Genomic DNA, 26,494 nt, shown 5'->3' on the forward strand with positions numbered 1-26,494 from the left:
AATTATCCGTGGTGATGACTGATCCAATCAACTATAATCATGATTTTTTTTAACACTATAAGTAAGAATAATAAGTAGTAAAAATGGGAAAAAAGGAAATGATTGATAATGAATTTATAATAAAGATTTTTTTTAATTAGGTGATAAAGAGAGAAATTGGTGTAGGAGAATTATACAAGGGATAGCTTTAAACCTTTGGATTAAATATAATGAATGGATGAGATTTGGTGTCAAACTAATTTTGACACTATGGTATCATTTGATCCTATCCCTATATATATATATATATATATAAGGGATCCATTGACTCCAAATCTTAACCCTTAATGTTTTAGAACTCACCTTTTTTTTGTTTACATGATTTACTAGGAAAGACATGGTTTGCACCTTCCTGTGTGTTTCGTTTCTACCTTCCAAAAGAGTGAAGGCATTATTCGGTTGAACCATTGAAACACCTAGCCACCGGTAAATTTCATACCAAACATTCATTGAAACACTCCTTCTCAAAATCAAAGCCCTTACATTGACTTACCCTAAGATCTATTAAATTGACACTAACATCTCCTCTAGTTTTAAAACTAATACTAACATCCCTTAAGCTCTCATCAAATACACCTCTCTTTCTTAATAACACCGTTAGTTTTCAATTAATTTTTTTTCCTTTCACGCCTAGTTTGACCTCGGTCATAGTCAAATAAAAACACCACCACTGTCGACGGTGATGGATTATAAATCTCGATAGTTTCTTTTCACTGCTTCATCCCCATATCAACATCATTATTTATTCGTTAATAGCATATGCTTTTATTGATGGAAAGGACGAAGCCGGGGAAGCAACGACTATTGTTTGTTTTCGCTGTCGTCAACTGTGGTGGATTTCTGTTTGTCAGTTATTGGGAGGTTCATGAAATGGATAGTTAAAGACAAAAAATTAGCGGTGTTGAAGGGAGGTAATTGTAAATTTGACGAGAATTTACGGGAGGTTGGCGTAAGTTTTAAAACTAGAAAGGGTGTCAGTGTCTTTTCAATAGAACTCAGGGGCAATGAGATTAATTTTCCCTAGTATTTATATACAATAAAACCCTTAAACACCGAACAATTTTTCAACATCTGATTAGTGAAAAACAATGAATAAATATTGAGTAATGATAACTAAACACAATATTTGACACAAATACAACACCAATGACATTTTTGACATTTGAACCATAAAGCAAGGGCAATTTTGTAAAATCCACGCACCCCTATCTTCTTCTCTTCTTTGTCCTCTCACAATTCCACCTTACACCACCATTCTTCTCACCACCACCACCACCACCATCCTCCTCTGTTGTTGTTCTCTACAGACCTCGAAGTGACGATGCTGGTGAGATGATTGACGACTGGATCTGAAACGAAGACCACGAGAGATGACTGACGACTGGATCTGAAACGAAGACCACGAGAGATGACGAAAGTGAGAGATCGAAAATCCAGTCATCGCCGTGATATTTAAAATTCAGTCAATCACCATCACTATTAGTCTTTTCCATTAGACACATCCTAACTTACGGCGGACGGTGGTTGTTGTGGTGGCGTTTTTACACTGGGAGCTTTGAAGAAGACAATTGAAGAGGAAGGAGATGGTGGTTACAACCACCGAGAGAGAAGCAAAGAAAAAAGAAAAAAATAGTATTAAGCAACAGTAAAATACAGTAGAATATGTGTACGGTGTCATTTATGTGTCACATTTTTTGTGTCCATTTATCATTTCTGAAAAATATTGTACAAAGCTTTCTTTTTTTTTAAAGAAAATATTATATAAAGCTAACAAGCAAAATAAAGCATGCTTATGGGTATTCTTTGCACACAACTGGTGAGGCATATCCTCAAGCCGAGACAATAATAATATAATCTTTGATATACCAATACAGTGAGTGTTTGTTTAACAATTTTCATAAAAAATAAAAACCATGTTTGTCATTATAAAATTTCGTATTACATATATATATATATATATATATATATATTGTTTTAGAATTTACCCCTTTTCTGATTACATGATTTTCTAGGAAAGACATGGTTTAATTTGCACCTTCCTGTGTGTTTCGTTTCTACCTTATTACATATATAAATACATCTCAGTCTTTCAATATGTAGAGAAAAGAAAACCTAGCTGAATTAATGCAATGGGCAACATCTTAGGTAACAACAGAAACCGTGAGCCTCAAAATTCTAGGAATGAAATAATCTCTTCGCCCAATTTTCCAACTCAGAAACCTGTCCCATTACCACTTCCACCAGAAATTATTTCTGGACAATGTTCAAACACTAAGCAACCTTCCAAGAAGTATGCTTTGATTCATGATAATTTCACTACTCTTGAACAGGTATATATGTGCCTCAAGATAACTTCTTTAACCACAAATATTAGCGATTATTAATTACATTAGTATGTTAGGTTTTATGTTCCCTTTAAGGTTATGTTAGACAAGAGAGTCGAACCAATAATATATATATATATATATATATATATATATATATATATATATATATATATAAGAATGAGCAGCATAAAAATCACAAGTCTAAAAGAGTAGAAAAAAATTAAAATATTTTTGTCAACTCGTCTCCTATATGTTAAAGTTTATTCATAATTAAAGTTTTCCATTTTGATAAAATAAAAAAGTATATTAATTCAAATTAAGCTATTAGCAAAGGGTTTCACGTTTTTAAACTCTTCAATGAAAGTGTTTGTTATTTTTCTTTCAATGAAATTGTTTGTTAGTGCCTTTGACGTACATGTTTCTTTTTCAAATTTAAAGCAATTGTAAAAGTTTGGTGAAGCATGTTATTGTTTGCTTAATTTGTAAGAACAACTTTTTTAAAGGACACTCTATACTAGGAATCACTAGGCATAAGTTTGGTTTACCTAATTTGCAAGAACAACATTTTTAAAAGGACGCTCTATATTAAGAACAATTTTTTTTTTAGTGTACACTTCATATAATTGTTGTTTGTTTATGATACAAAGTTGGGATGTCAAACAAACACAGTAACGCTTTTGCACACTCTTAATTTATCATTTTTGTGTAGAAAAATCAATATATTTTAGAAAAAGAAGGGATCTCAAATCATGTAATATTAAAGTAAAAATTGTAATTTTTTATAAAAGAAAAATAAAAAATGTAGGTCTTATCTCTTTTTATTCTCATATGGAATGAGTTCGGCCTTCCAATTTATTTTTAAAATTTCTCACAATTGAACTAGATCTTTTAAGCTATCATGTTATTGGCAATATATGTGTACTTTATTGAAGATTTCAACATCAAACCTTGAAGATTTCTTTATTTTTTTTTTTAAGAGGAAACCTTGAAGATTTCTCATATGGAATAGCCTTTTTTATAGGTTATTGGGGCACTGAGGAAAGAAGGTTTAGAGTCATCAAATCTCATCCTTGGAATTGATTTTACAAAGAGTAATGAATGGACTGGTAAGTTGTAATACATTAACAAAATTTAGTCAAGTGATTCCATCAATGATATTATCAATTATAGGCATGATTAAGAACTAAAGTTTGCTTTACATGATTTGAGGGTTTTGGTTATAATCAATGATTTTAAAATCAAATCGACGTCAAACTGATGAGATTTCCGGAGGTCATGGTTTCACTGTTTTAGGGCAGCTCGGTGCACCCATATGTAGGGTCCGGGAGTTGAATCTATGACCTTTTATTTATGGACAAGAACTTTAGCCAAGCCTCCCACTATGGTTTAATTGTCTTGAATTGCTAAAATTATCATGAAGCCATGATCGAAACCTTCATTTTAATTTAATTATAACCGGACCGTAGGTAGTGTCAATTCATGGTCCGATTTTTAAAACATTGATTATAACTTCGGCTTGAACATATTTTGTTTATCTCAAAGTGTTCCATTATTAAGCCAATGCATCCCTTTTTTTAAGGCCAAATCTCATTCAATAAGAAAAGCCTGCATGCAATTGGAGATACACTAAACCCCTATGAGAAGGCCATATCAATTGTTGGCAAGACTTTGGCTCCCTTTGATGAAGACAACTTGATTCCATGCTTTGGATTTGGTGATGGTACGGTCTAATGTCCTTAGAGTAGAATATGTAAAAATAATGTAATTATTGGTTTTTGCAATTCAAGTTATGGCTCAACTTTTACCATTACATATACAGCTACCACACATGATCAAGAAGTATTCAGCTTTCATAGTGATCATTCACCTTGCCATGGATTTGATGAAGTTTTGGCTTGCTACAAAAGAATAGTTCCAAATTTGAAACTCTCAGGTCATTATTATATCATCTTCACTTCTTTTGTGTTGAAAAAAAAAATGTAAAGGGACATTATAACCTCTTATCAGATTCTTGAATTACAAAAATTATAATTTGATTGAAAGTTTATACAGTTTCGATCAAGTCTATAAATGTAAACCTAGAATTATTTGATATATCATTGAGATACATCAAGACTAATATATGAGTATTGTAGATATTTGTTTTAAGATACATGACTGAAGGAATATATTTGGATTTTCTGTGAAGGACCAACTTCATATGCACCGGTGATTGAGGCTGCAATAGACATAGTCGAGAAAAGTCATGGCCAATTCCATGTGTTGGTTATCATTGCAGATGGTCAGGTACATATATAAAATGTTACCGCAATTAAATGTTTCAACTGTTTGCATATGCTTGCAAATCATATTCATATGAATTTGTTGGATTTTAAGGTTACAAGAAGTGTAGACTATGGCGATAATGAACTCAGTCCTCAAGAAGAGAAAACGATCAAAGCAATTGCTGATGCAAGGTAGCTAATATGAATGACGCTGAACATACCTTTCATTATTTAGGACTATTATGAAACTCTTTTCCTATTTACGATACAGTAAATATCCACTTGCTATAGTTCTGGTCGGAGTTGGTGATGGACCTTGGGAAGACATGGAAAAGTTTGATGACAAAATTCAGACACGCGATTTTGACAATTTTCAGGTATTACATAGCAACAGTACCATAAAAATGTGGGGCTCATGTAGTAACATATTTGAACTCTATCCCGTATTACTCTATTTATATGCCAAACTCTCTAGCTGTTAAATTAACCTAATAATCCAAATTTGGCTAAAGATAATTGATCATTATTTTTCATCAATTGGTCACATAATTTCTGTTTCGTGCAGTTTGTTAACTTCACAAAAATAATGTCTAAGAACACAAGCGCAGCCGAAAAAGAAGCAGCTTTTGCTGTTAACGCTCTCATGGAGATCCCCTTCCAATACAAAGCATGTGTTGAATTTCGAAAACTTGGGTATGATCTTAAACGTTTTACTATTCTATACAAATATTGATACAATCCTTTGATTCATTACGGTGACAACTTTCTTCAAAACAATGCAACTTTTTCTTTCAAGTGACATTATTTAAAGTGATCAAGTTTTTCTTCTTCTCTTTGTATGTACGGATAACAGACATGTAATCGGAAGAGCAAATAGAATAGTTCCAAAACCATCTCCTGTTCCTTACTCTCGGCCTGCACATAGCAATTCAACAACAGATGACCAAAATCAATCTGTAAGTATCAAATCAGATGTTATTGTATTATCTTCATAATTATTTCTGTCGACATTCAAGTTGCTTATGTTATCAATGGAATTATGTAGGCCTGCTGCCCTGTTTGTCTGACCAATGCAAAGGATTTGGCATTTGGATGTGGGCACATGGTAAGCTTATTTTGATTGATTTTATAGATTAAACGATATCATTATCACTCTCCGAATTAATAATTTTCTTAAGCTGGACCAAAAATATTTATAATAATTGTCTTAATTATTTCTCCAATTTCTGTTAGATTGAACAATATTTTGGAATGCAGACTTGCAGGGATTGTGGATCAAGGTTAAGACATTGTCACAATATGTCGACACAGGATCACTAGTCGGCTTAGAGTGTACAGTGGCTTATAATTGTAGGGATGAGCAGGCACTCTTAATCCAATTTTCCTTAATTTGATTGTACTTTTAAAAAATTCAGATTCTTTATCATTTTATATTTTCAAGGCACTATTAATCCAATTTTCCTTTAAAAGTAACATTTCATGTATTATTGTTGCACAATTCTAAATAAGCAAAGCAATCTAATAATATTGTTTCATTCAATCTAACAATGTCTAAGAAAGGTTATGAAATGCCAATGTGTCAGTTTTGCTTCATTGTGTCCCTTGAATTGTAGCTTGATGGTGAGTTCCATTGAGAGAAATTGAATTTTAGTAAAGTGGTTGCTGCATAATATAAGAAAAGTGAAATGAGTTAAACAAAATTTAAAACATTGATAAGAAAATAAAGAAAAACACTTACCGATAACTATTGTACTACATTTTCTTCCGATTTTCGCTTTTTTAGGAATGTAAATTTTTGTTTCTCTTCCTAGATGCTTTCTCAACCCAAGATTTGGCTTGTTTTTTAGTAGAACACAAACAATCTCGTTTCTTTATGCCTTTTGTCTCGACAACAGTGTCTGCATTGTTGTCAATTTCATCATTTGCAATTGATATGGTTACATGAACCTCCATCCACATATTTTTTTGCCAACATATCTTCAAATATTTTACTGGACTCTTCATAAACTTTGGACAAAAATGTGTAAGTTGAGTTTTTGAAGCTTCATTGGTCTATTTAATCATTCGAGGACACAACTCACCGTATCGCTTCATGAAACGGGCTTTCGTGTCTCATTCAACATGCATCCTTTTCCAATCTTTATTACTTCCCAATCTTGCATCTCTTGTCCATCGCTTTAGTATATAGTGTTCATGAATTAACTTAATATGCATGACATCCAAAACACTCAAAGCATGACTACATAAGATGGCCATGTGTCTGAAATTTACGAGAATCACAAAAAACTTTTTGTTCTGTAGGATTTCCCATAGCTCCCCTCTCTTTTACATTATCATAATTTGTGACAACATACAAACCTTCTTTCAACACCTTTATGCAAGTGTTTTGACATTCCTCTTAGAATTCCTCTAATATTTTTGGGGTGTAAACATTTCCGGCTTGGACGAGCATACGAGCTTTCTTCATTTTCAATCTAGGTAGCTTATGTCTTGATTCATATTCAGCTTAAAACTCATTGTTCCGTTTACCATTGACAGCCCTTTTAAAGTGTGTAGACAATTGTACCAAATTTAAATCCGACTTCAAATGGTTTTTCAAATCAGCATTAAAGCTCCCACTTAATTGTGTAGGTCTCATACCTTCAGTGAATGTTTTCCGAACCAGTGATGCTATAAACAACGAAGGTTTTTATCGTGAATGATTCACGAAGCCTTGCAACCGTTGAATGTAGTTCTTTATAGTAATACATGGGGTGATGGAAAACATAAGAGGTGGCCCACATGGTTACCATACACTATCGTCATAATATCGTGAGGCTTATTGTCGGGAGATTTAACATTTTTCTTTCCGAACATAAGTCCATGCCCATTTTTCCTTCAATTGAAAAATCATATGCAATCAAAAACCTTCCAAAACATTATGCTCATCAACTAAAGAGTTCCATGCATTAAAAAATTCATCTCATTCTTTGTGTAGATCTATGCCTGCTTCAAAATCTGAACAAAAATGTGAACTATGTCGATATAGATGGTTCAAATGCCTTAGATTGTGTAGAATGGTTTTAGGCTTTTCTCCACCCATTGCTTTGAGAAGAGTTTCAAATAACCACTGAAAAGGTATCGTTTCATCATATATCAATGCTGCCTCAAAAATGCCTGTTTTTCAGTGACTAATTATAATTGGAGCGTAGACAGTGTCAATTCATGGTTCCATCGGTTGAACATATTTTTATTTTTCAAAGTGTTCCCTTATGAAGGCGAAGTCTCATCCAACGAGAGAAGCATGCATGGAATTGGTGATAGACCTAACCCATATGAGAAGACCATATTAATCTTATTGCTATCAATCAGTTTTACTATGTTGTAAATGTTAGATTCTTGAATTACAAAAATCATAATTAGATTGAAAGTTTGTATCCTTTCGTTCACATCTATATTAATTTTTATGCACGTCTAGATTTATTTGATATATCGTTGAGATAAATCAAAACTAATATCTCTTTGAAGATATCAAGATATTTGTTTAAGATACATGACTGAATTAAGGAATATATGAATTTGTTGGATTTTTGCAGGGCAAACATCAGTGCTGGTCCCCACTCTTAACAACACAGAAAACTGTGCGGAATTTGCTGCTACAAGGGAGAAGATAAGCCAGCCGAGCCAGCACAGCCGAGCTAGAGCCGCAAGACTTGGCAAAGGACCGGCTGCGGTTCAAACCCATGGAAAGCCAAAGAAGCCGGCTATTGCACGCAACCCGGTGCAGCCAGATTCCTTCATGGCTTCTGCACGTGGGGCCAATAGAGCTGGTGGGCCTCAAGATGATTCTGGGCCTAAAAAAAGGTCTAGAACAGATACTGCTAAAGAAGGTGATCGTGGTCAAGAGGTGCGAAAAGAAATGTCTGTTGTTAACAACCCGGTGTATGAAAAACATGAAACGGCGGGACCTGCTAAGCAGGCCTGCCGAGAACAATGAGTATTATAGTATGGAATTGCCGAGGACTGGGAAACCTGCGAGTGATTCCTAAAATCAAATTCCTTGTCCGGTACTATAAACCGGATATCCTTTTTCTTTGTGAAACAATGGTTGATAATAATAAAATAGAGGAATTTCGCTATCTTTTGGGTTTTGATTTCTCTTTTGCACCTACCAGAAATAATAGAGGTGGAGGTATTGCTTTATTTTGGCGAAATACGGTTAATTGTAGCATCATTAATTACTCAACTAACCATATTAGCGCTAAAATTGAAGAAGTTAATCAAAGCAAGTGGATATTTACTGGCTTTTATGGGTACCCAGATATTGCCAGAAGAAGAGACTCTTGGAATTTTATTCGGAGTCTTGCTAACCAGATTAGTCTACCTTGGTGTATCATGGGAGATTTTAACGATATCCTTCACTCAGATGAAAAAAAAGGAAGAGCCACTAGACCAAACTGGCTTATAAAGGGCTTCCGACAAGCTATACAAGATGTAGAGCTCATTGATATTCATATGGAAGGTTATCCGTTCACCTGGTTTAAAAGTTTGGGTACAACACGCGCAGTGGAAGAAAAGCTCGACCGTGCGTTAGCAACTAATCCTTGGATGCAGCTCTTTCCAAATGCAAGACTTGAAAACCTGGTTGCTCCATCATCAGATCACTTCCCTATCTTGCTAGATAGAACTCCAGTAATTAGAAGCCACAGAGTCGAAAGGTCCTTCAAGTTTGAAAACGCATGGAGAATTGAGGATGGAGTTAATGATGTTGTTCAGGGTAGTTGGCTTGGTAGTACAGGACATACTGTTATGGAAAAATTAGCAAGTTGTGCAGAAGACCTCACGCACTGGAGTAAAACTCATTGTCACAAAATACAAACAGACATTGAACATTGCAGAAAGCAACTCAATAGATGTCGTACTACCCATGGTATCCAGGATGAAACGTATTTTGATAATATGAGGCAGAAACTTGATCATCTGTTAGTCCAAGAGGATATGTTCTGGCGACAAAGAGCCAAAAAACATTGGTACCGAGATGGAGACCTGAATACAAAATTCTTTCATGCAGCAGCAACTTCCAGGAAAAAAGTTAATAAAATCCTCTCTCTCGAAAATAATGAAGGAGTTCGTACTTCTGATGAGGGTGGAATGCGAGTGATAGCAAAAGAATACTTCGAGGAACTGTTTGAAAGCTATGAAAGCACACGTTCTCCGGTCACCAATATGCTTAATCAAGTAGTTGATCATGAGGACAATGTGCAATTGACAGCCCCGTTTTGTAGAGAAGAGTTTAGAGACGCAATGTTCTCTATGCACCCTGATAAATGCCCAGGCCCTGATGGTTTTAACCCAGGCTTTTATCAACACTTCTGGTCTATCTGTAGTGATGATATCTTCAACGAGTGTTGTCAGTGGATGAATGAAGGACAATTCCCGTCATCTCTAAACTCCACGAATATAGCTTTAATACCAAAAGGAGTGGAACAGAATACTATGAAGGATTGGCGACCTATAGCTCTGTGTAATGTACTTTATAAACTCTTGTCAAAAGTCCTCGCTAATCGGTTGAAGAAGATCCTACACAAGTGTATAGCGGATTCACAGTCTGCTTTTGTGCCTGATAGATCCATCTTAGATAATGCATTAGTTGCTATTGAATTAGTGCATTATATGAAGACTAAGACAAAAGGCAAAGAGAAAAGTGTGGCACTGAAATTGGACATTAGTAAAGCATATGATAGAATTGATTGGGCATACCTCAGAGATGTTATGAGTAAGTTGGGATTCTCAGATAAATGGATCCAGTGGATCATGATGTGTGTGGAAACAGTGGATTACTCTGTTATTCTAAACAAAGAGAAAGTTGGGCCTATTATTCCAGGACGTGGTTTAAGACAAGGCGATCCATTATCACCTTATCTTTTCATCCTCTGCGCCGAAGGACTCTCGGCGTTAATCAGAAATGCTGAAAGTAAGGGAGACCTTCAAGGCGTTCGTATTTGCCGCACCGCTCCAAGGGTTTCCCATCTTTTATTCGCTGATGACTGTTTTCTTTTCTTCCAAGCGAATTTGAATCAGGCGAATGTCATGAAGCAAATTTTATTGCAATATGAGGAAGCATCGGGCCAAGCAATCAGTCTCCCAAAGTCTGAGATTTTTTACAGCAGGAATATGGATGACCAACTCAAGCAATCTATTACCAACATTCTGGGAGTTCGCGCGGTCTTAGGGACCGGCAATTATCTTGGTTTACCATCCATGGTAGGCCGGAGCAAAAAGGCAACTTTCAGCTTTATCAAAGATAGGGTTTGGCAAAAAATCAGTAGCTGGAGCAGTAAATGTCAATCCAAAGCAGGTCGAGAGGTTATGATAAAGTCTGTTCTTCAAGCTATCCCTTCCTATGTTATGAGTATTTTTAGGTTACCACATACCCTCCTGGACGAAATAGAGAAGATGATGAATGCCTTTTGGTGGGGACATGGTGGCTCAAGAAATAGAGGCATGAATTGGCTTACTTGGGAAAAGCTCTCTGTTCATAAAAATGATGGAGGTATGGGCTTTAAGGATTTAGCTGCTTTTAACGTTGCTATGCTTGGTAAACAATGGTGGAAATTACAAACTAACCCTGATAGCCTTGTTTCCAAGATTTTCAAAGCTAGATACTACCCAAATAGTAGTTATCTAGAGGCTAAACTGGGTCATAATCCCAGCTTTGTTTGGAGAAGCATTCATAGTGCAAAGGTGGTGGTTAGACAAGGAGCTCGATGGAAAATAGGGGCCGGTTTTAATATCCCTATTATTAATGCACCTTGGATTGGGTCAGGTTCTAGTATTCCACCCATTGGGGAAGACATGGTGGCCCTCCAACCGTACTCAGTTGGAGAACTAATAGACCAAGAGCAAAAAATCTGGAAGGAACCATTGCTTCGTCAACTCTTTGTTCCGGAAACTGTCCAGAATATCTTGAATACTCCTCTTCATCATCAGGTTCAGAGAGATAAATTGCTCTGGAAGGCGGAGAAAAATGGCCATTATTCAGTTAGAAGTGCTTACCGGATATGTGTAGAGGAAGTGATTAACAACAATCATCTGCGTAAACCAGGGTATTGGAGTGGTATTTGGAGACTAAAAGTTCCCCCCAAGGTAAAAAGTTTGATCTGGTGCATTTGTAGAGATTGTTTCCCGACACGGAAGAAGCTACAAAGCAGGGGTGTTAATTGCCCTTCAGAGTGTGTCAGATGCGAAGACCCCCATGAAGATAGTTATCACATAATGTTTCATTGTCCTTTAGCAATTGAAGCTTGGCAGGCGGCAAATCTATGGCACCTGATATACCCTGTTATACACCAGTTTGACAATGCTCCTGACATAATCTTCAACCTACTACAAAACGTACCAGCTGTTCATATAGAGAATATTGTTACTATTATGTGGAGTATATGGAAAGCAAGGAATTTGAAGCTGTGGCAACAAGTGTCAGACACAACCATCACTATCTTGGAAAGAGCGAAACATTTGCTACAAGGTTGGAGAAATGCCAAGCTTAAGCAAACTCCCCTAAGCTTGGATAGCTCATTTTCCAATCAAAGTTCCTCTTCCCAAAGCAAAAATACGCCTGTTAGATGGAGCAAGCCAAGAGCTGGAAGGTATAAGTGCAATGTTGATGCATCCTTTCCAAGTGATTCCAACAAGGTCGGCCTGGGAATTTGCATCCGGGACTCAGAAGGGAACCATGTACGCTCCAAAATTATGAGTTTTTCTCCAGTTTGCTCGGTAGACGTAGGAGAAGCTTTGGGTTTATACCAAGCAATAAGGTGGATACAAGAACTTCAACTAACAAATGTTGATTTCGAGGTTGACTCTAAAAGAGTAGCTGATTATTTCAACAAAGGCCATGGAGATATCACCGAATTCGGCTCCATTATGGATAAGAGTATCCAATGGTGTCACAGTTACTTAACAAACTCTCATGTTGAGTTTATTAGGAGGCAAGCAAATGAGGTTGCTCACACTCTAGCCAAGGCAGCCGCATCTAGTACTAGCTTCCAGATTTTTGATGATATTCCTACATGTATTAGCGATCTAATTTTTAATGAAATGATATAATTTTCTTTCTCTCAAAAAAAAAAAAAGGTTACAAAAAGTGTAGATAATGAACTCAGTCCTCAAGAAAAGAAGACAATCAAAGGAATTGCTAATGCAAGGCATACATAGTCAATTTGATGGACTAAATTTCATTTACAAACCATGGACATAACTTTCTTTATTTAGGACTATTATCAAACTCTTTTTTAGGTATTACTTAGCAATAATACCATAAAAATGTGGGGCTCATGTAGTAACCTATTTGAATTCACATCTGGTATTACTCTACTTCTATGCTGAACTCTCTAGCTATAAAATTAAAAGTAATGTCGAAAAACACAAGCGCAGCCGAGAAAAAAAACAGTTTTTACTGTTGACGCTCTCATGGAGATCCCCTTCCAATACAAAGCATGTGTTGAATTTCAATAACTTGAGTACGATCTTAAAGCTTAATCTATTCTATAAAATATCTTCTATTAATGATAATCTATAAATCTATGCATTTACACGAAATATTGATACAAATACAATACTTTTGATTCATTATGGCAACAATTTTCTTTGAAACAATGCAACTTTTTCTTTCAAGTGACTATTTTAATGTGATTAAATTTTTCTTCTCCTCTTTGTATGTACGGATAACAGACGTGTAACCGGAAGAGCCAAGAGAATAGTTCCAAAACCATCTCCTGTTCCTTACTCTTGGCCTGCACATAGCAATTCAACAACTGATAACCAAAATCAATCTGTAAGTATCAAAATCATGATTTATGTAATCAATGGAATTATATGGGCCTGTTAAAGTGTAATTAGATATTAACTTAGACAATTACTTGTGTAACAAGTAATTGCACAGTCTAGTTAAGCTTGTAATCCTGTGTTTTTATGGTAATGAGATTACAAAAGCACATGATAAAGGATAATTTAGTGAAACGATCAAAATTGTCGCTCATTATAGGACAAAAGCCACAATTAATTCAATCTTCCCTTAAATGTAACATTACATGTATTGTTGTTGCACTATATTCTAAATAAGCAAGGCAATTTAATAAAGTTGTTTCATTCAAGCAATTATTTATTGTTTTTCTTGATGTTTAAAAACATTTAACAACAGAAACATAGGAAGTATAAAATCCTAAACTTTTGAGAACAACAAAATGTCACAAATAATGGCTTTCTCTATACTGAGTAAATCCTAAACTCCAATATTCCTGAGTGAAGTAAGAAAATCCAATCAGTGAGACCTACGTATCAAATGAAACTCAGTTCCTTCCACATCGATCTTCACAAATACAAAATCTTTGTAACATCACGCTTTAACTAATTACCAGAAACTAGTGTATTTTGACAAAGAAAGTTCTCCTCAGGCTGCTTTTGCAAAAAGAAATTTGCAGCCTCTAGCCATCGACGATTAACCAAAAACTTCTTTTCTTTCACGGCCCAGCGGGACTCTTTAGTTACAAAATCAGTAGCAACTACATGTGTCACAGTGGGGTCATGTTTTTTCAAACAAGTAGCTCCTAACCGCTCTGCTATCCTCCTGAGTTTCCGCAAGTCACCACGAAAATTAAGGCTGAAAATGATCACACATCCTCTTAAGACTTCACCTTGAAATGATGACAAAACCTGGAAAACAAGAATTAATTGCAAGCATAATATAACATTATCAGAATATGACACTAGGATGACAAATTAACTTATATTTCCATCAGCAAAATGCACGAACCAGAAGAAAGATGAATAACAAGATAACTAACTACCTGCCTCACATCTCGATCAACAAGATCTCCTTGAAGTTCCTACAAATCCCCACAACACAGTTTTAGCAACATATCAAATACAACAAATTTTTTATCAACAACTTATCTGACATACATCGAAGAATTTGTAGTTGATCTGTCTTAGCACTTCGAGTATTTTGGCAAGCGCACCATCAGTTTCATTCTCATCAATATGCAATGCAACAAGTGATTTGCGTTGGAGGCCAAAGTCCTGACAACTTGAATTGAAAAAGTGGTATCTCTCCATCAATATCAGATTATCTCTGTACTTTGGCCATACCTACAGCATTTAATACATGTCAATAAAGGAGGTGCCTTTGGTTTATTGATTCTCAAATGATAAAAAATGACATCTGAATCATTAAAAGGATAGGTCTTTAGCGCATTTCAAACTATGAACTTAGTTTATAGAGATTAAGCTTTAAAGGAATGATTCATTATAATCCCAAGGCTCCCTTTTATTATTATTTTCAACCATTAAAAATCCAATCTTTACAACTAAACTTTCTTCTAATCATCAATTAAAGTTAATTGAATTGAACAACTCCCTGTTGGAACGATACTCTCGTTTTATTACTTCGGTAAACCACGCACTTGCAGATTACCCCATCAACCTTCCCAAAGTGTTGAGATCTACTTGAATTTTTTCAAATAAGAAAATAAGTATTGAAAGGAGAATACTCTCTCCGGTCTCTATTATAAGAGAACGTTCACTTTTTAGGTTAATTGAATAAATGATGTATTTAGTTCTTAATGAATGAACCTAAAAAGTGAACTTTCTAGAGACCCTAGTAGTAAGTTAGTAGGGCTGTTCCAAATCAATTTTACTTTGAAATGGGAGACATGGCATAAGATTCATATGGCTGTTCGAAATTAATTTTACTCATGATTAAGAAGCTGTTTGTTCAAGTTTCCAATGACGTGGGAGATAGGGCATATGAATTAATAATTTAGTTTTTCTTTCATTTGCATTTGATGTTTGCAGGAACTAAGAGCAATAGAATTGTCTATTATTTTTTTAAGGCGAGACTCATACGATTGTAAATTTCTTTGATTCATATTATATAGATGTGTTTAATTTGTTCATACATATAGGTGAAAAGAAAAATATTATGAGATTGCCATCCTATTGAAAATTCCAAAATTTCAACACATCCTCGTAAATTTACTATCACCAACTATTCTAATTAAACAATTCCGCAAAAACAAGTCAGAAACTAGCAGTGCACTCACCTCTTCTTTATCATCAAGAATTAAGATAGAATTTTCTGTCCCCAACACAAGATCCAGATCCTTCACATTCTTTTGAGTCCCATCCTCTCGAGAAATTACCTTATCTTTGAAGTATTCCTCTTGAGGATCAAGCAGCCTAGCCATCTCTAATGAATATTGCCGATCACCCATGGTGTAGATGTACATTTCAAACATTTCACTTGCTTGTTTAAGAAATGTGCGGACAAAGGGCCTCAACTTGGTCATTACTTGCATATGCGCCAACATGAAGAGGCTACCTTTAGAGATATCTATTGTTTCATCATATACAAACCCAGAACATCAAAGGTGACATCAAGAAAGAGTAGTAAGAAAATGCACTCATGATGATGAAGCATATAAATGAGTTTGAAATACCTTAATTTTACTAAAATGTAAGAATTTGAGTAAGCATGTCAATATATTTAAAAAATTATTGTTGATATAGAAGGAGATGTAATTTTGAGGACATGAATCTATATATGACTTATGATGTTCTATGTGATGATGTGCAGCTTGGTAGTTGCAAATGCAGAATAATTCAATGATATATGTCTTTTAGCAACCAAATAACATGAACAACTGTTTATTCAGAATTTTTTTCAAAAGCTTAAACTTGTTGCAAGCTTTCCAAAAGCATTTAACAAACACAACTGTAAGATTAGATGGAATATCTTAAGACACTGGCAAACCAAGAAAGCTGTATAATGCCTGCGTTTCACGCTTTCAGCAAAAGATGAAAAAAATAATAAGATAAAGGTCTCTTGCTATGATAATAAGATAAAGTTCCAATGAAAAAATAGATGAACTTTGACGTGAAAAAAATGAAAAAGATGAGGAAATGAATTAACTAAATTTTTTTAATCAAAACTAATGATGACAATTACCTTCTAGAGAATCTGTATGAGTTTTTAAATGCATTTCTTCTGGGCTCAAACGATGAAGGGAAGTGGTATTTAGCAGTGTGTGATCTAGGTCTAGAACCAAACAAAGCTTTCTACGATTTAATAAATTCTTCACGTCTATGCCGCGCACTCTAGAAATTTCCTTATCATCAAGTTTTAGTCCCTGAAAACACAAAAATCTCCATATTTATTTGGCTAAATTATGCAGAATAAATAATTGGGTTGTGTGTATGATAGGATACAACAAGAATTCAAAGGTAAATACAAAAAAGAATTCAGAGGATTTTATAATAAAATTTGATTGGATGAATGCGCCTGAAAAAATGATACAATAGCGCTAAATTCTAGAGTGTCCCAATTCCAAGTTGCTGAAAAATATGAGGATGTCATAAAAAATTGTAGAACATAGGGAACTTTGCAAGTCCATAGGGAATTACCGTGTTTAGTATGTTCAAGAGAGATAACATTCTCTAGAAACTTGTCTATGATGTGCTATATTTATTAGTAAAATTGCAAATTAGATAATTTTTAACAGATTTTGAAATACCATCTCGGAATTTGCAAGTTAACAATTGTCTTGTTATATGTTATGGATCCGATTTGATCAAAAGACCAAATTTAATTTGTAATTACACCTTATTGTGACATACTTCTATAGGCTAAATGTTTATATTTACTTATGGAACTTCTTTGTTACAGTGCGAGTAGCATCTACAAGTACTTAGGTACCAGTGAGCAAAAGTATTGAAGTTGCTACCCATACAAAATTGTATGCCTATAGGCTCGTAGCAATACTTGTTGGGCATGACCACTGAAGCAGGAATTAGCTTTTTTAACAAATATTTCAACTTGATCTAACAGTCATTCGAAAATAATAGCGACATGTAGCAACAACAACTATCCAAATCTATGTTATTAGTACCCCGTAAGATAATCATTAGAAACAATTTGTACCTTGCGAATATACCCAAATGACACACCAGATTCCCCATCCACCTTTTGCCCACAATGTATACAAATGCCTCCAAATGATCCAGGGTGCATGCATACATCTACATTCACAGATGACACTGCAACAATTAAGTATCAACATGGAGAGAGTGAGAGAAAGAGAAAGATAGAGAGAGAGAGAGATACAACATTTTTAAGAGTGACAAAATTGTATGTGATTCATAATCATATTTTCATAAACATTTGAAAAGATTTTGCATAATGTAAGAGCCTTTAGAAATAAATTTACGGTATTGTTATAAAATGGACCAAAGAAAATGTAGTATGTGGTGTGAGAAATTTGAGTGTGCATGCATGCATCATTAGTTCATTTCTCTATAAGAAACAAAAGCCTCCGTTAATAAAAAATCAATACTGTTTAATGATGAAGTGAATGCAAGTCTAACAAGCTTAAGCTGTACCAACGAAATAGTTCAAAAGAGCATTAAGGCAGATAAACTAACAGAGATTTTCACATCGTTTCCTAAAAATGTTTTGGTTTGTTTACTTGCTCTAAAGGAGAACTGTGTGAATAAATTTTTGGCAATTTACATGTACCTGATGCGGGATTGAATCTCGTTCCTAGCAAAGAAAATGAAAGAAACAACCACAACGATAAAGTTACCTAATTTTTGTTCCGCGGTTCCTGCTGAAGTAGACGTCTCAGTTTCACTGGTGCTATCAGACTTAAGTCTTTTAATTCTGTTCAAATTTGTACAATAAAGTGTAGCAGAGTGAAATTAAATCAAAAAACATGAAACAATAAAAAATATTCAAAGAATACATTACATCTCTTAGAGAAAATAACGTAAACAAGCAAAAAATAATAGGAACCCTACAACCATATTTCTCCCATAGGTTGATGATAATTGGTTCACAATGCCACAATAACAACAAGAATCAAAGTGTTTTCCTAATAGGTGGAGTCAAATACATGGATCAAACAACACAAAAATGTTATCTTATGGAACATGTCTAAAAATAGGTCATTTGAGTCCATATATCTCACAATAGTTTGAGCTATATAATTTTCTAAAACATTCCTTTATGCTTAAATGATTCACAAATCCGCAAACCAAAAAAATAAGTTTTCACACAGCAGTGAAGATACATAAGCAAACCATAGCTTAAAACTTGTTATCATTTGACTTAAGATGAAATGACATAATTAGGTAATATTCAGTGTTCCTTTATCTCGTAATAAAGGCAATGCCTTAAATGTAATTGAAACTTGCATGACAATCTTTCATGAGGTTTTGGAAACAAGAATCACTCTATCAAATTGTTGAGACCACTACAATAATAAACATTGTTCCCACTGAATAGAGTCATTGCACTCTATCAAAACCAAATTTTTAGATAAATTCATTTATATAAGCATCACAATACTCTATATCTAAACAATGTTTAGTCCTCTCACAAATCACGACCTAATATGAATTAGTCACACCTACTAAATTTCAATAAATTCGTAAAATCAACCAGGCAACAACTTTACTAATACTGTAACACATGTAATATGAAATAGGTGATGAGAGCACCTGGAATCTTCGCTTTCGGCTTCTTCATCTGACGATGAGTTGTCTGAACCATCATCATCAAGTTCATCCTCAAGATTTTGAATGAACTCATCAGTACTGCCAGATGAATCGGTACTGTCAGGAAATTCTGTCTCATCATGACTCATCTGTACTACAGCCACCCAACAAAACCAAATCAGAAACAATATCCATAATGAGAGACAACAAAAACAAGATATAGCAACTAGAAAACTGGCCCATCAAGGTGCAACCTTTCAACAAAATCAACACAAGAAAGCTTATAAATGTATGCAACCAAACAAGACAAAAAGAATTGTGGTTACTGCTGTGTTAGTAACAATTGACAAACAGATATCAAGGTACATATACCAAAAATCGATCAGTCATCAAAGAAGGAACTTCATGATGCTATACAATGTCTTGGCGAGGGATGTAACACCTTAAATCAATAGGGAAATTATGGAATGCGTAAGTCCCAAATCAAATGAAATTACTGGGTGAAGTACCTAAGTTGTTAGATTCTTTGGAATTAATCGTAGTTGGCAAACATACATCCAACTTTAATTAATTCATGGGATAAACTATCAAATGAAATTCAATATTAATTCAAAGTACTTTCAATGAAGAGAAGGATTTTCAATAATGATTAACATACTGGTGTCCTGCGAATGTGTAGATTGAGGAGAGGAATTTCTTAATCTCAAATCATTAATGATATACAATTTCTTAACCACCTTAGTTGTTATGGAATGCCGAAGTCTAAATCAATTAGTATGGGATACTCGGTGAAGTAACAAAGTTGTTTGGTTCTTTCCCCTTGACAGTTAGCCTTTAATTGAACGGTCCAATATCGTATCAATCGAAAAATCAATATAAATTTAAAGCACTGTATGTGCTATAGAAACAGTATGACTATAGACTCTTAAATATAAAATTTGTTAATTCTTCCCATACCTTTACTCAGTGGATCACGAAATTCCAAAGATTGCTTCTCTTTTTGTGATTCGGCCGCAGGGAAACTCTGTGCATACAACAAATTGCGAAGAAGAAAAAAACACATTCACATTTTCTCAAATCAAGATAAAATTTAAATCATTCCAAAGATCGCTCAAAAACTCTTGAAAAATCGAAAAACAAAATGCATCAAACAATATTCAAATTTCGTTCAACCATTGAAACTGCATTTTATCAAGAATGTATTCAAATATTCTCATTTACATGTTAAGAGAATCAAAACAACAAGGACCGTAAGCAAAGATCATTTCTACCATTGAAACAACATTTTATCAAGAATGTGAGATTGAAAACGTGATTCATTGTAATATCAAGAATTGCACACTGGTACTGAAAACACAGAGAAAAAAAAATCGGAAATACCAGTGCACCGGAGAAGAATGGTATGGTGAATGATGTTGGCTTCTCCGACAAGAATGCAGAGATGGTATGGTGAATGATGTTGGTGTTGGAGGGAAAGGGTTTTGATATTTGGTTATTTGAACTTCCCAACTGGTTCAAAATAAACTCACCGGTTCACTCTTTTTTTTCGTCTAAAAACTTCCCAATCAAACCAACTTATTTTACCATTCACATTTAAAAACTTTTGATTAGATAATGAAAGACAAAATAGTAAATAAATTAGTTTAAATTGATAAAATTAGATGAAAAAATAGAAAAAATTAATATCTTAGATGTGAGAATAGGTTAGGCTCGCCTACAGAGGTGTATGCTCTAACCTGCAACAAAGACAAGTGTTACTTTGATTTTTTATTTTCTTTTAAATAGAGAAGACTTATACTTGTTTAGAAGCATATTTAAGTAGGGGTGGGCAAAAAAACCAAAAATTGAACTGAACTGAACCAAAAAAAAAAAACTGAACCATTACTAACAGTTAAGAAACTGAACTGAAACAGTTCAGTTCAAAACAGTTCAGTTCGATTCGAAACAGTTCAGTTCAGTTTGGTAACTAAAATTCAATTTCATTTGTTTTTTTCATATTTTTTTCAAAGGTATCAATAATAATAGTTCAGATCAGTTTGAAACAGTTCAGTTCAGTTCAAAATGCAAACAGTTCAATTCAGTTATTTTAAATTTAGCAAACAGTTCAGTTCAGTTCGGTTCAGTTTTCATTCCGAACTGAACCGTGCCCACCCCTATATTTTAGTATAAGTCTAAGCCACATGTCATAGAAAAAGTTTTTTAGGTTTATCAGACCGAACTACTTAGGTAAATATAAACTAATATTATTAATTACTAATTTTTTTAGGGTATTATTATTAATTACTAATATTATTATAGTATAATTTTCACTTTGAATTAAATTAGAAATTTGTTAACATTTCTAGAGAGTCAAAATTATTAGTCTACATTACATATTTGCATATTTAAATATATTATTATAAATTACAAATGAAATATGATATCACATAGTAAAATTCACTAAGAGTTCATATATTTAAATATATTATTATAAATTACAGTTGAAATATGATATCACATATAGTAAAATTCACTAAAAGTTCATGCTAAATATCAAAAGAGTTTAATCTCATTTATCTTTTTTTTTTTTGAGGGGAAAATCTCATTTATCTTTTAGTTTGCTAGTTTATTTTAAAGTTAGATAAAATTATTTATTTATATGAAATAAGCTTTTAAATGGACTAGCTAGCAGTTCATACTAAACTTTCAAAAGGTTAGATTCGGGCAAAAATAATCATATGATAGGTCCCAAGCCAGACACTTTAAGATTAAAATGCTAAATTTTTACTATTTTTTTTGAAGGAGCTAAATTTTAAGTATTGAATTGTTTATTTTTTAAATTTTTACGAAGGATTTTTCATTGAAATGAAAGAATGCATAATTTTAGAGTACGTAGCCTAGTGCATATTGTAGTGCAGGTGGTGTTATGCGTTCTAAGCCAAACACTGCCTTATTACTTGTTACTAACTCTTTTGTCAAAAAAATAGAAAATGTGTTATGAACTCTGCTTAATCATCTATAAATAGCTACGTTGTTGTAAGTAGTACTCATTTTCTAATAAAAGAAAGATAGAAACAATTCTATGAATTCTCACATTTTAACTATACAGGAAACAATTCAAGGAAAAACTTAATCTTTTGCAATTATGAGCAAGAGTAATTCAATTTAAATTGTTGAAATTTAAAGAGAGAAGGGTAACTAAGATGACACCGAACAGGGCTGTACCTTGCCAAGCGCAAGGAGCTCTACGGAGCCGAGCCTCCAATTTATGGGGGCCTTAATTATTTATAGGGGTATGAGTATATTTGTTGGGATGTAGGATAATATTTTCTTTTGTTATATCACCATGAGCTTAGCTCAGTTAGTAGGGATATTATATATTATATGCAGGGGCCGGAGTTCGAAACCTGGACACTCCACTTCTCCACAATTTAATTGTGTGAGCTCTACTCACCAGGCTACTTGACCAAAAAAAAAAAAATCTTTTGTTATGTAGATCTAAATCAAACACTTATTATTTGACAAAAGTAAAAAGAGTAAATGAACAAGTTAGGCCAAACCCACACATCTATCAACAATGCGTATTGTTAATTTGCAATTGTTTAAATTATCATTAATTATTTTTATTAAGGGTCATTTTTAATATTAGAGCCGAACCTCCAACTTTAGTGGAACGGCCCTGACACCGAAATTTATTTCGGTTCAGTCGCATATCCTATCTTGTTACCAACATCTCTAGTCCTCATGTTTAACCATGAGAGTTTCTTCCACTAAAATGGAATCTAGATATATAAAGACAGGGAAGATAAACTCACCAATGTGGGATGGGAACAAGGAGTGGGAAGTCTAGACTTAGCCAACACTTGCTCTCTTTTGATCTTGATAATGTCGAACCTGAGATCTTACTGTATAAATTAGTCATAATAATTATCTTTAAATAATAATAATTAACATATACATATGAACATCAATTAAATATAAGCAAAAGAGATAGATCAATAAACTTATCTGTCCCTAGTATTTTTGTATAACCAGGTTCAATGACATGACTCTATCAATATCCTTCACCAACAACTCAATGTAACCTACAAAAATAATAAACTGTTATATAAGATGAGGCATGACAAAGTCGCTGTCCTGAAGGATTTATCCGCCTCACAAGCGCATATCCTCCCAGGATACAACAGGTTCTTCCCTAATATGAATATTTAATATGAATCATATCAGAGGTGACTGCTGAACAACTTGAATCTGATAAACACAGAAGATTCAACCCAAGAATAAAATGGAGAAGAAGTTATTTTTTGTTTGCTTTTCGTGGATACTATTTATATCGATCAGAATAAAGGAAGGCAAGAAGGAATGTGCTCTATTGAGGGGGAAGTAAGACATGATAATAGGAAAATTCAAGCAGACTCATGGTCAAAGCAACACCAAATAGTATTTAGAAGAATAAAGTTTGGACTAAGTAAGGCATCACGTGGTCAAAACACCATGACATGTAGTTTATAAAATCATGAATTAAAACGTGTCAAAAGGACCAATTTAAGTTAACTTTTGAAAAAAATAAATAAAACTCTAAAATTACAACAGATCTTTGGATGGTTGTGTTGAATGGCCTTTGAGTGTGGGGTTTCGTTGCAAACCTTCTTCTTTTATGGCGAGGTTGGTACTTGCAAAGACAGTCCAATGTTTAACTGTTTGCAGATCGTGGGAAGATGTCCTTGGATCCGGACGGGATGATCCAGATCGTGGGAAGATATTCTAGTGTGGTCCTTCTGGAGCTATGAAACGGGAAGTCCAAACATAGCCATGGTTTGGGCCTTGGCATAGACCGGAACAAACTTTCTCTTTCTTCACTTTTGATCTCGCAACAATTTTTTTGAAAAACAAACTGAACAACTTAAAATTCTTCCATTCCAGTTTGGGAGGATGCAGAACAACCGGATCTCAAGAAAAAACGGATCAATGTTTAAAGATTGAATTGTTTTACAATTTACTGCTCAAATTCAAAGACTTAACTTATCATTATTGATTTTCACCCTTACTCTAGGAAGCTTTAATGTTGAACATTGAACAAACTTAATGAGACCATAATTGTGGGCGCCGTTGGTTCGCCCAAGAGGTTTCCATTTACGGTTCATGACACCGCCTTCTATACTATCATTGTCATCAAAACCGCATAAAACTCGAATGGTTGCGACATTTTCCATTTCTTCTTCGGACGACTTCTGGTTTCTAAAACTTATCCCCTATGAAGCACGGATACGGACACGGACACTCCGACACTGCTAATAATTTGAGAAAATCATATAATTCAATGTATAAGTGTCGATTTCATGTCGGTGTCGGACACGACACGTGTCCAACACCGAGACACGCCTAATCGGAGGAGTGTCTCTGCTTCATAGCTTATCCCCATGTTTGTCCCTCGATTTCATCTCTAGCATTTTCAGCTTTTTTTCTTCAATTTATTATTTTGTGGGTGCAAATTATAAATTCAAAATTTTAGAACGAGCAAACTAAAATAAGGAATTAGTGAGCAACACAAATTGGATCCATAAGTAATTCAACTCCTCCTAGATTACCATTAGACCAACTCCATATCAAGGGCTTATGTATTACACTTCTAAATTCTGTCACGGATGAAGCCAAAATAAATGTCAAAGGAAATAAGTCCGAAAGATGAAACATTTTTTTCAATTATCACTATTCATACATTTATTTTTATGTTCGTTTTGATTAGAAGTTATGAGGAGCAATAATGGTATAAGTGTCAATGTGTCATCAAATTTTCTCCCTCCATGTTTTTAACTCTATTCAAGATTTGCATAAAGTAGTCCAAGATTTGCATAAACATGTAAACCTATTCACGGATTTCAAAGGTAGTCTTAAAAATAGAGAAACAATATCTTCGGGAACATGAAGACTAACCTTTCGATTTGTTGGAGGAATAGATATCTCAAACTTCTGAATGTTTGTTTATGTTGAAAGCAGAAGAAGAGAGTGCAAACGGCGGTTGGAGATGAGATTCCTTTGCAAAATCAATGCGGCAGACTCATTATTTATATCAGGGTTAAATAGGTTTTTTGTCCATATAAATATAATCAATTTATTTTTAATCCTCATAAAATATTGACATGTTTTGATCCTTATAATTTTTTTTATGTAGTTTAGTCCCTCTTAAATTAAAATTTGTTTAATTATTATGCATGCTTAAACTTTTAAATTTTTGAATGCCTTTTTTTAGAGACTTATTTAAATCAATATAAAAAGATTTTAAGGTCAAAATTAGCTCAACAAATTATTAAAAAAAAAAAAAGTAAACATAAGGCGTCCAGTTTCTCTCTGCTTACCTTCACGAATAGCCTGGTTAACATAAATAAAATAAAAGGATTGGGGTGAAACATAATGTCTTAGTGAGTTCCACATATCATAGGCTATTGGCAATCTCGGAGAAACCTATAATCGCAATCTATTTGTACATATACATAATCTAGGGTTTATCTTTCTGTAATGATTATCGTAGTGATCTGGGGAATACTAGGATCACTAGATGTCACTTTACTAGCATGTTTCGTATCATAAAGTCATTCATAACATGTAATCATATTTATATCTTGTTAAGTTAGCGTGGATCAAACAATGTTATCTGAGTTTATTTTACGGAATGAGCCGAGTGGAGTAGTAGCCTCTTTATTGCATAATATTATAATTATGTTAGTTCACCCGGGTCAGTAGTCTACCCAAAATTAATCATTCATAACTCATTCTTACACTCTTGCAATGCATTAAGTATTAATTACATGTTTAGCTTTGATTCACAATTAAATAAATTCATCCGGGGTTGAAAGGCAAGTTTGAGTGTAATTTAAAAGCGTAAGAAACAGGATTCAGTGATTTTCCATGCATTTTCTAAGTTTTTGAATGGAGTTCTCGCGGTTCCCTGTATGCGTAAGGTAATCGATTACCAGTTGTAGGTAATCGATTACCACGAGCCCAAGATCACTCTTCAGCGCAACATAATCACTTTTCCCACATCAAAACTCATTAATTCGCTTCTTTCAACACCAAGGAATCAAAAACCGTAATTTCTAAACATGGGAATATATAAACAGAATTAACACAATGCATTATATGGGGGAATCTGAGCATTGGTAATCTAAATTATAAGTAGTATAACTCACTCAAATAAGCACTTGTATTAAGGGAAAGTTCTAAATTAAAAGGATCTCACTTAGATTAATCTGGCCACTTTTAAATTCTTGTGTATGGATCATTGAAGTTATTCTAAACTGACAACCTTCACATACAAATACAATGATCACATGCATACATATTCATTAGTATATA

General features: G+C 34.0%; 2 protein-coding genes across 2 annotated transcripts; one reads left to right on the forward strand and one right to left on the reverse strand.

Annotated features, from left to right (window-relative positions):
- Positions 1–2,033: 2,033 nt before the first annotated feature.
- On the forward strand, positions 2,034–6,103 carry LOC25486898 (E3 ubiquitin-protein ligase RGLG4). Its single transcript, XM_024777060.2, has 11 exons — positions 2,034–2,369; positions 3,388–3,472; positions 3,946–4,086; positions 4,186–4,299; positions 4,555–4,652; positions 4,743–4,822; positions 4,902–5,007; positions 5,196–5,323; positions 5,484–5,586; positions 5,676–5,735; positions 5,888–6,103. The coding sequence occupies exons 1-11, from the start codon at positions 2,169–2,171 to the stop codon at positions 5,948–5,950; spliced, it is 1,179 nt and encodes a 392-aa protein (XP_024632828.2). The 5' UTR covers positions 2,034–2,168; the 3' UTR covers positions 5,951–6,103.
- Positions 6,104–13,837: 7,734 nt separating this feature from the next.
- On the reverse strand, positions 13,838–24,354 carry LOC25486899 (RNA polymerase II C-terminal domain phosphatase-like 4). The gene is made up of 10 exons (XM_039831055.1): positions 24,190–24,354; positions 20,120–20,186; positions 19,166–19,316; positions 18,183–18,326; positions 17,602–17,686; positions 16,617–16,797; positions 15,712–16,001; positions 14,573–14,758; positions 14,458–14,496; positions 13,838–14,323 (listed from the first exon to the last, which is right to left on the reverse strand). Exons 1-10 carry the CDS (start codon positions 24,352–24,354, stop codon positions 14,018–14,020), a joined length of 1,614 nt encoding a protein of 537 aa, XP_039686989.1. The 3' UTR covers positions 13,838–14,017.
- Between the last annotated feature and the right edge of the window lie 2,140 nt (positions 24,355–26,494).

Source organism: Medicago truncatula, chromosome 2 (assembly GCF_003473485.1).
Source record: "Medicago truncatula cultivar Jemalong A17 chromosome 2, MtrunA17r5.0-ANR, whole genome shotgun sequence".
Lineage (NCBI taxonomy): Eukaryota > Viridiplantae > Streptophyta > Magnoliopsida > Fabales > Fabaceae > Medicago > Medicago truncatula.

Excerpts from the sequence above, each read along its gene's own strand:
- LOC25486899 (XM_039831055.1), bottom strand. The coding sequence starts at position 24,354 with ATGGAAAATGTCGCAACCATTCGAGTTTTATGCGGTTTTGATGACAAT. Across the intron at positions 18,327-19,165 it reads GCCGAAAGCGAAGATTCCAG|AATTAAAAGACTTAAGTCTG; the intron begins GTGCTCTCATCA and ends AAATTTGAACAG. Across the intron at positions 14,324-14,457 it reads TTGATCGAGATGTGAGGCAG|GTTTTGTCATCATTTCAAGG; the intron begins GTAGTTAGTTAT and ends CTTGTTTTCCAG.
- LOC25486898 (XM_024777060.2), top strand. The coding sequence starts at position 2,169 with ATGGGCAACATCTTAGGTAACAACAGAAACCGTGAGCCTCAAAATTCT. Across the intron at positions 4,823-4,901 it reads AAAGCAATTGCTGATGCAAG|TAAATATCCACTTGCTATAG; the intron begins GTAGCTAATATG and ends TTTACGATACAG. Across the intron at positions 5,736-5,887 it reads CATTTGGATGTGGGCACATG|ACTTGCAGGGATTGTGGATC; the intron begins GTAAGCTTATTT and ends TTTGGAATGCAG.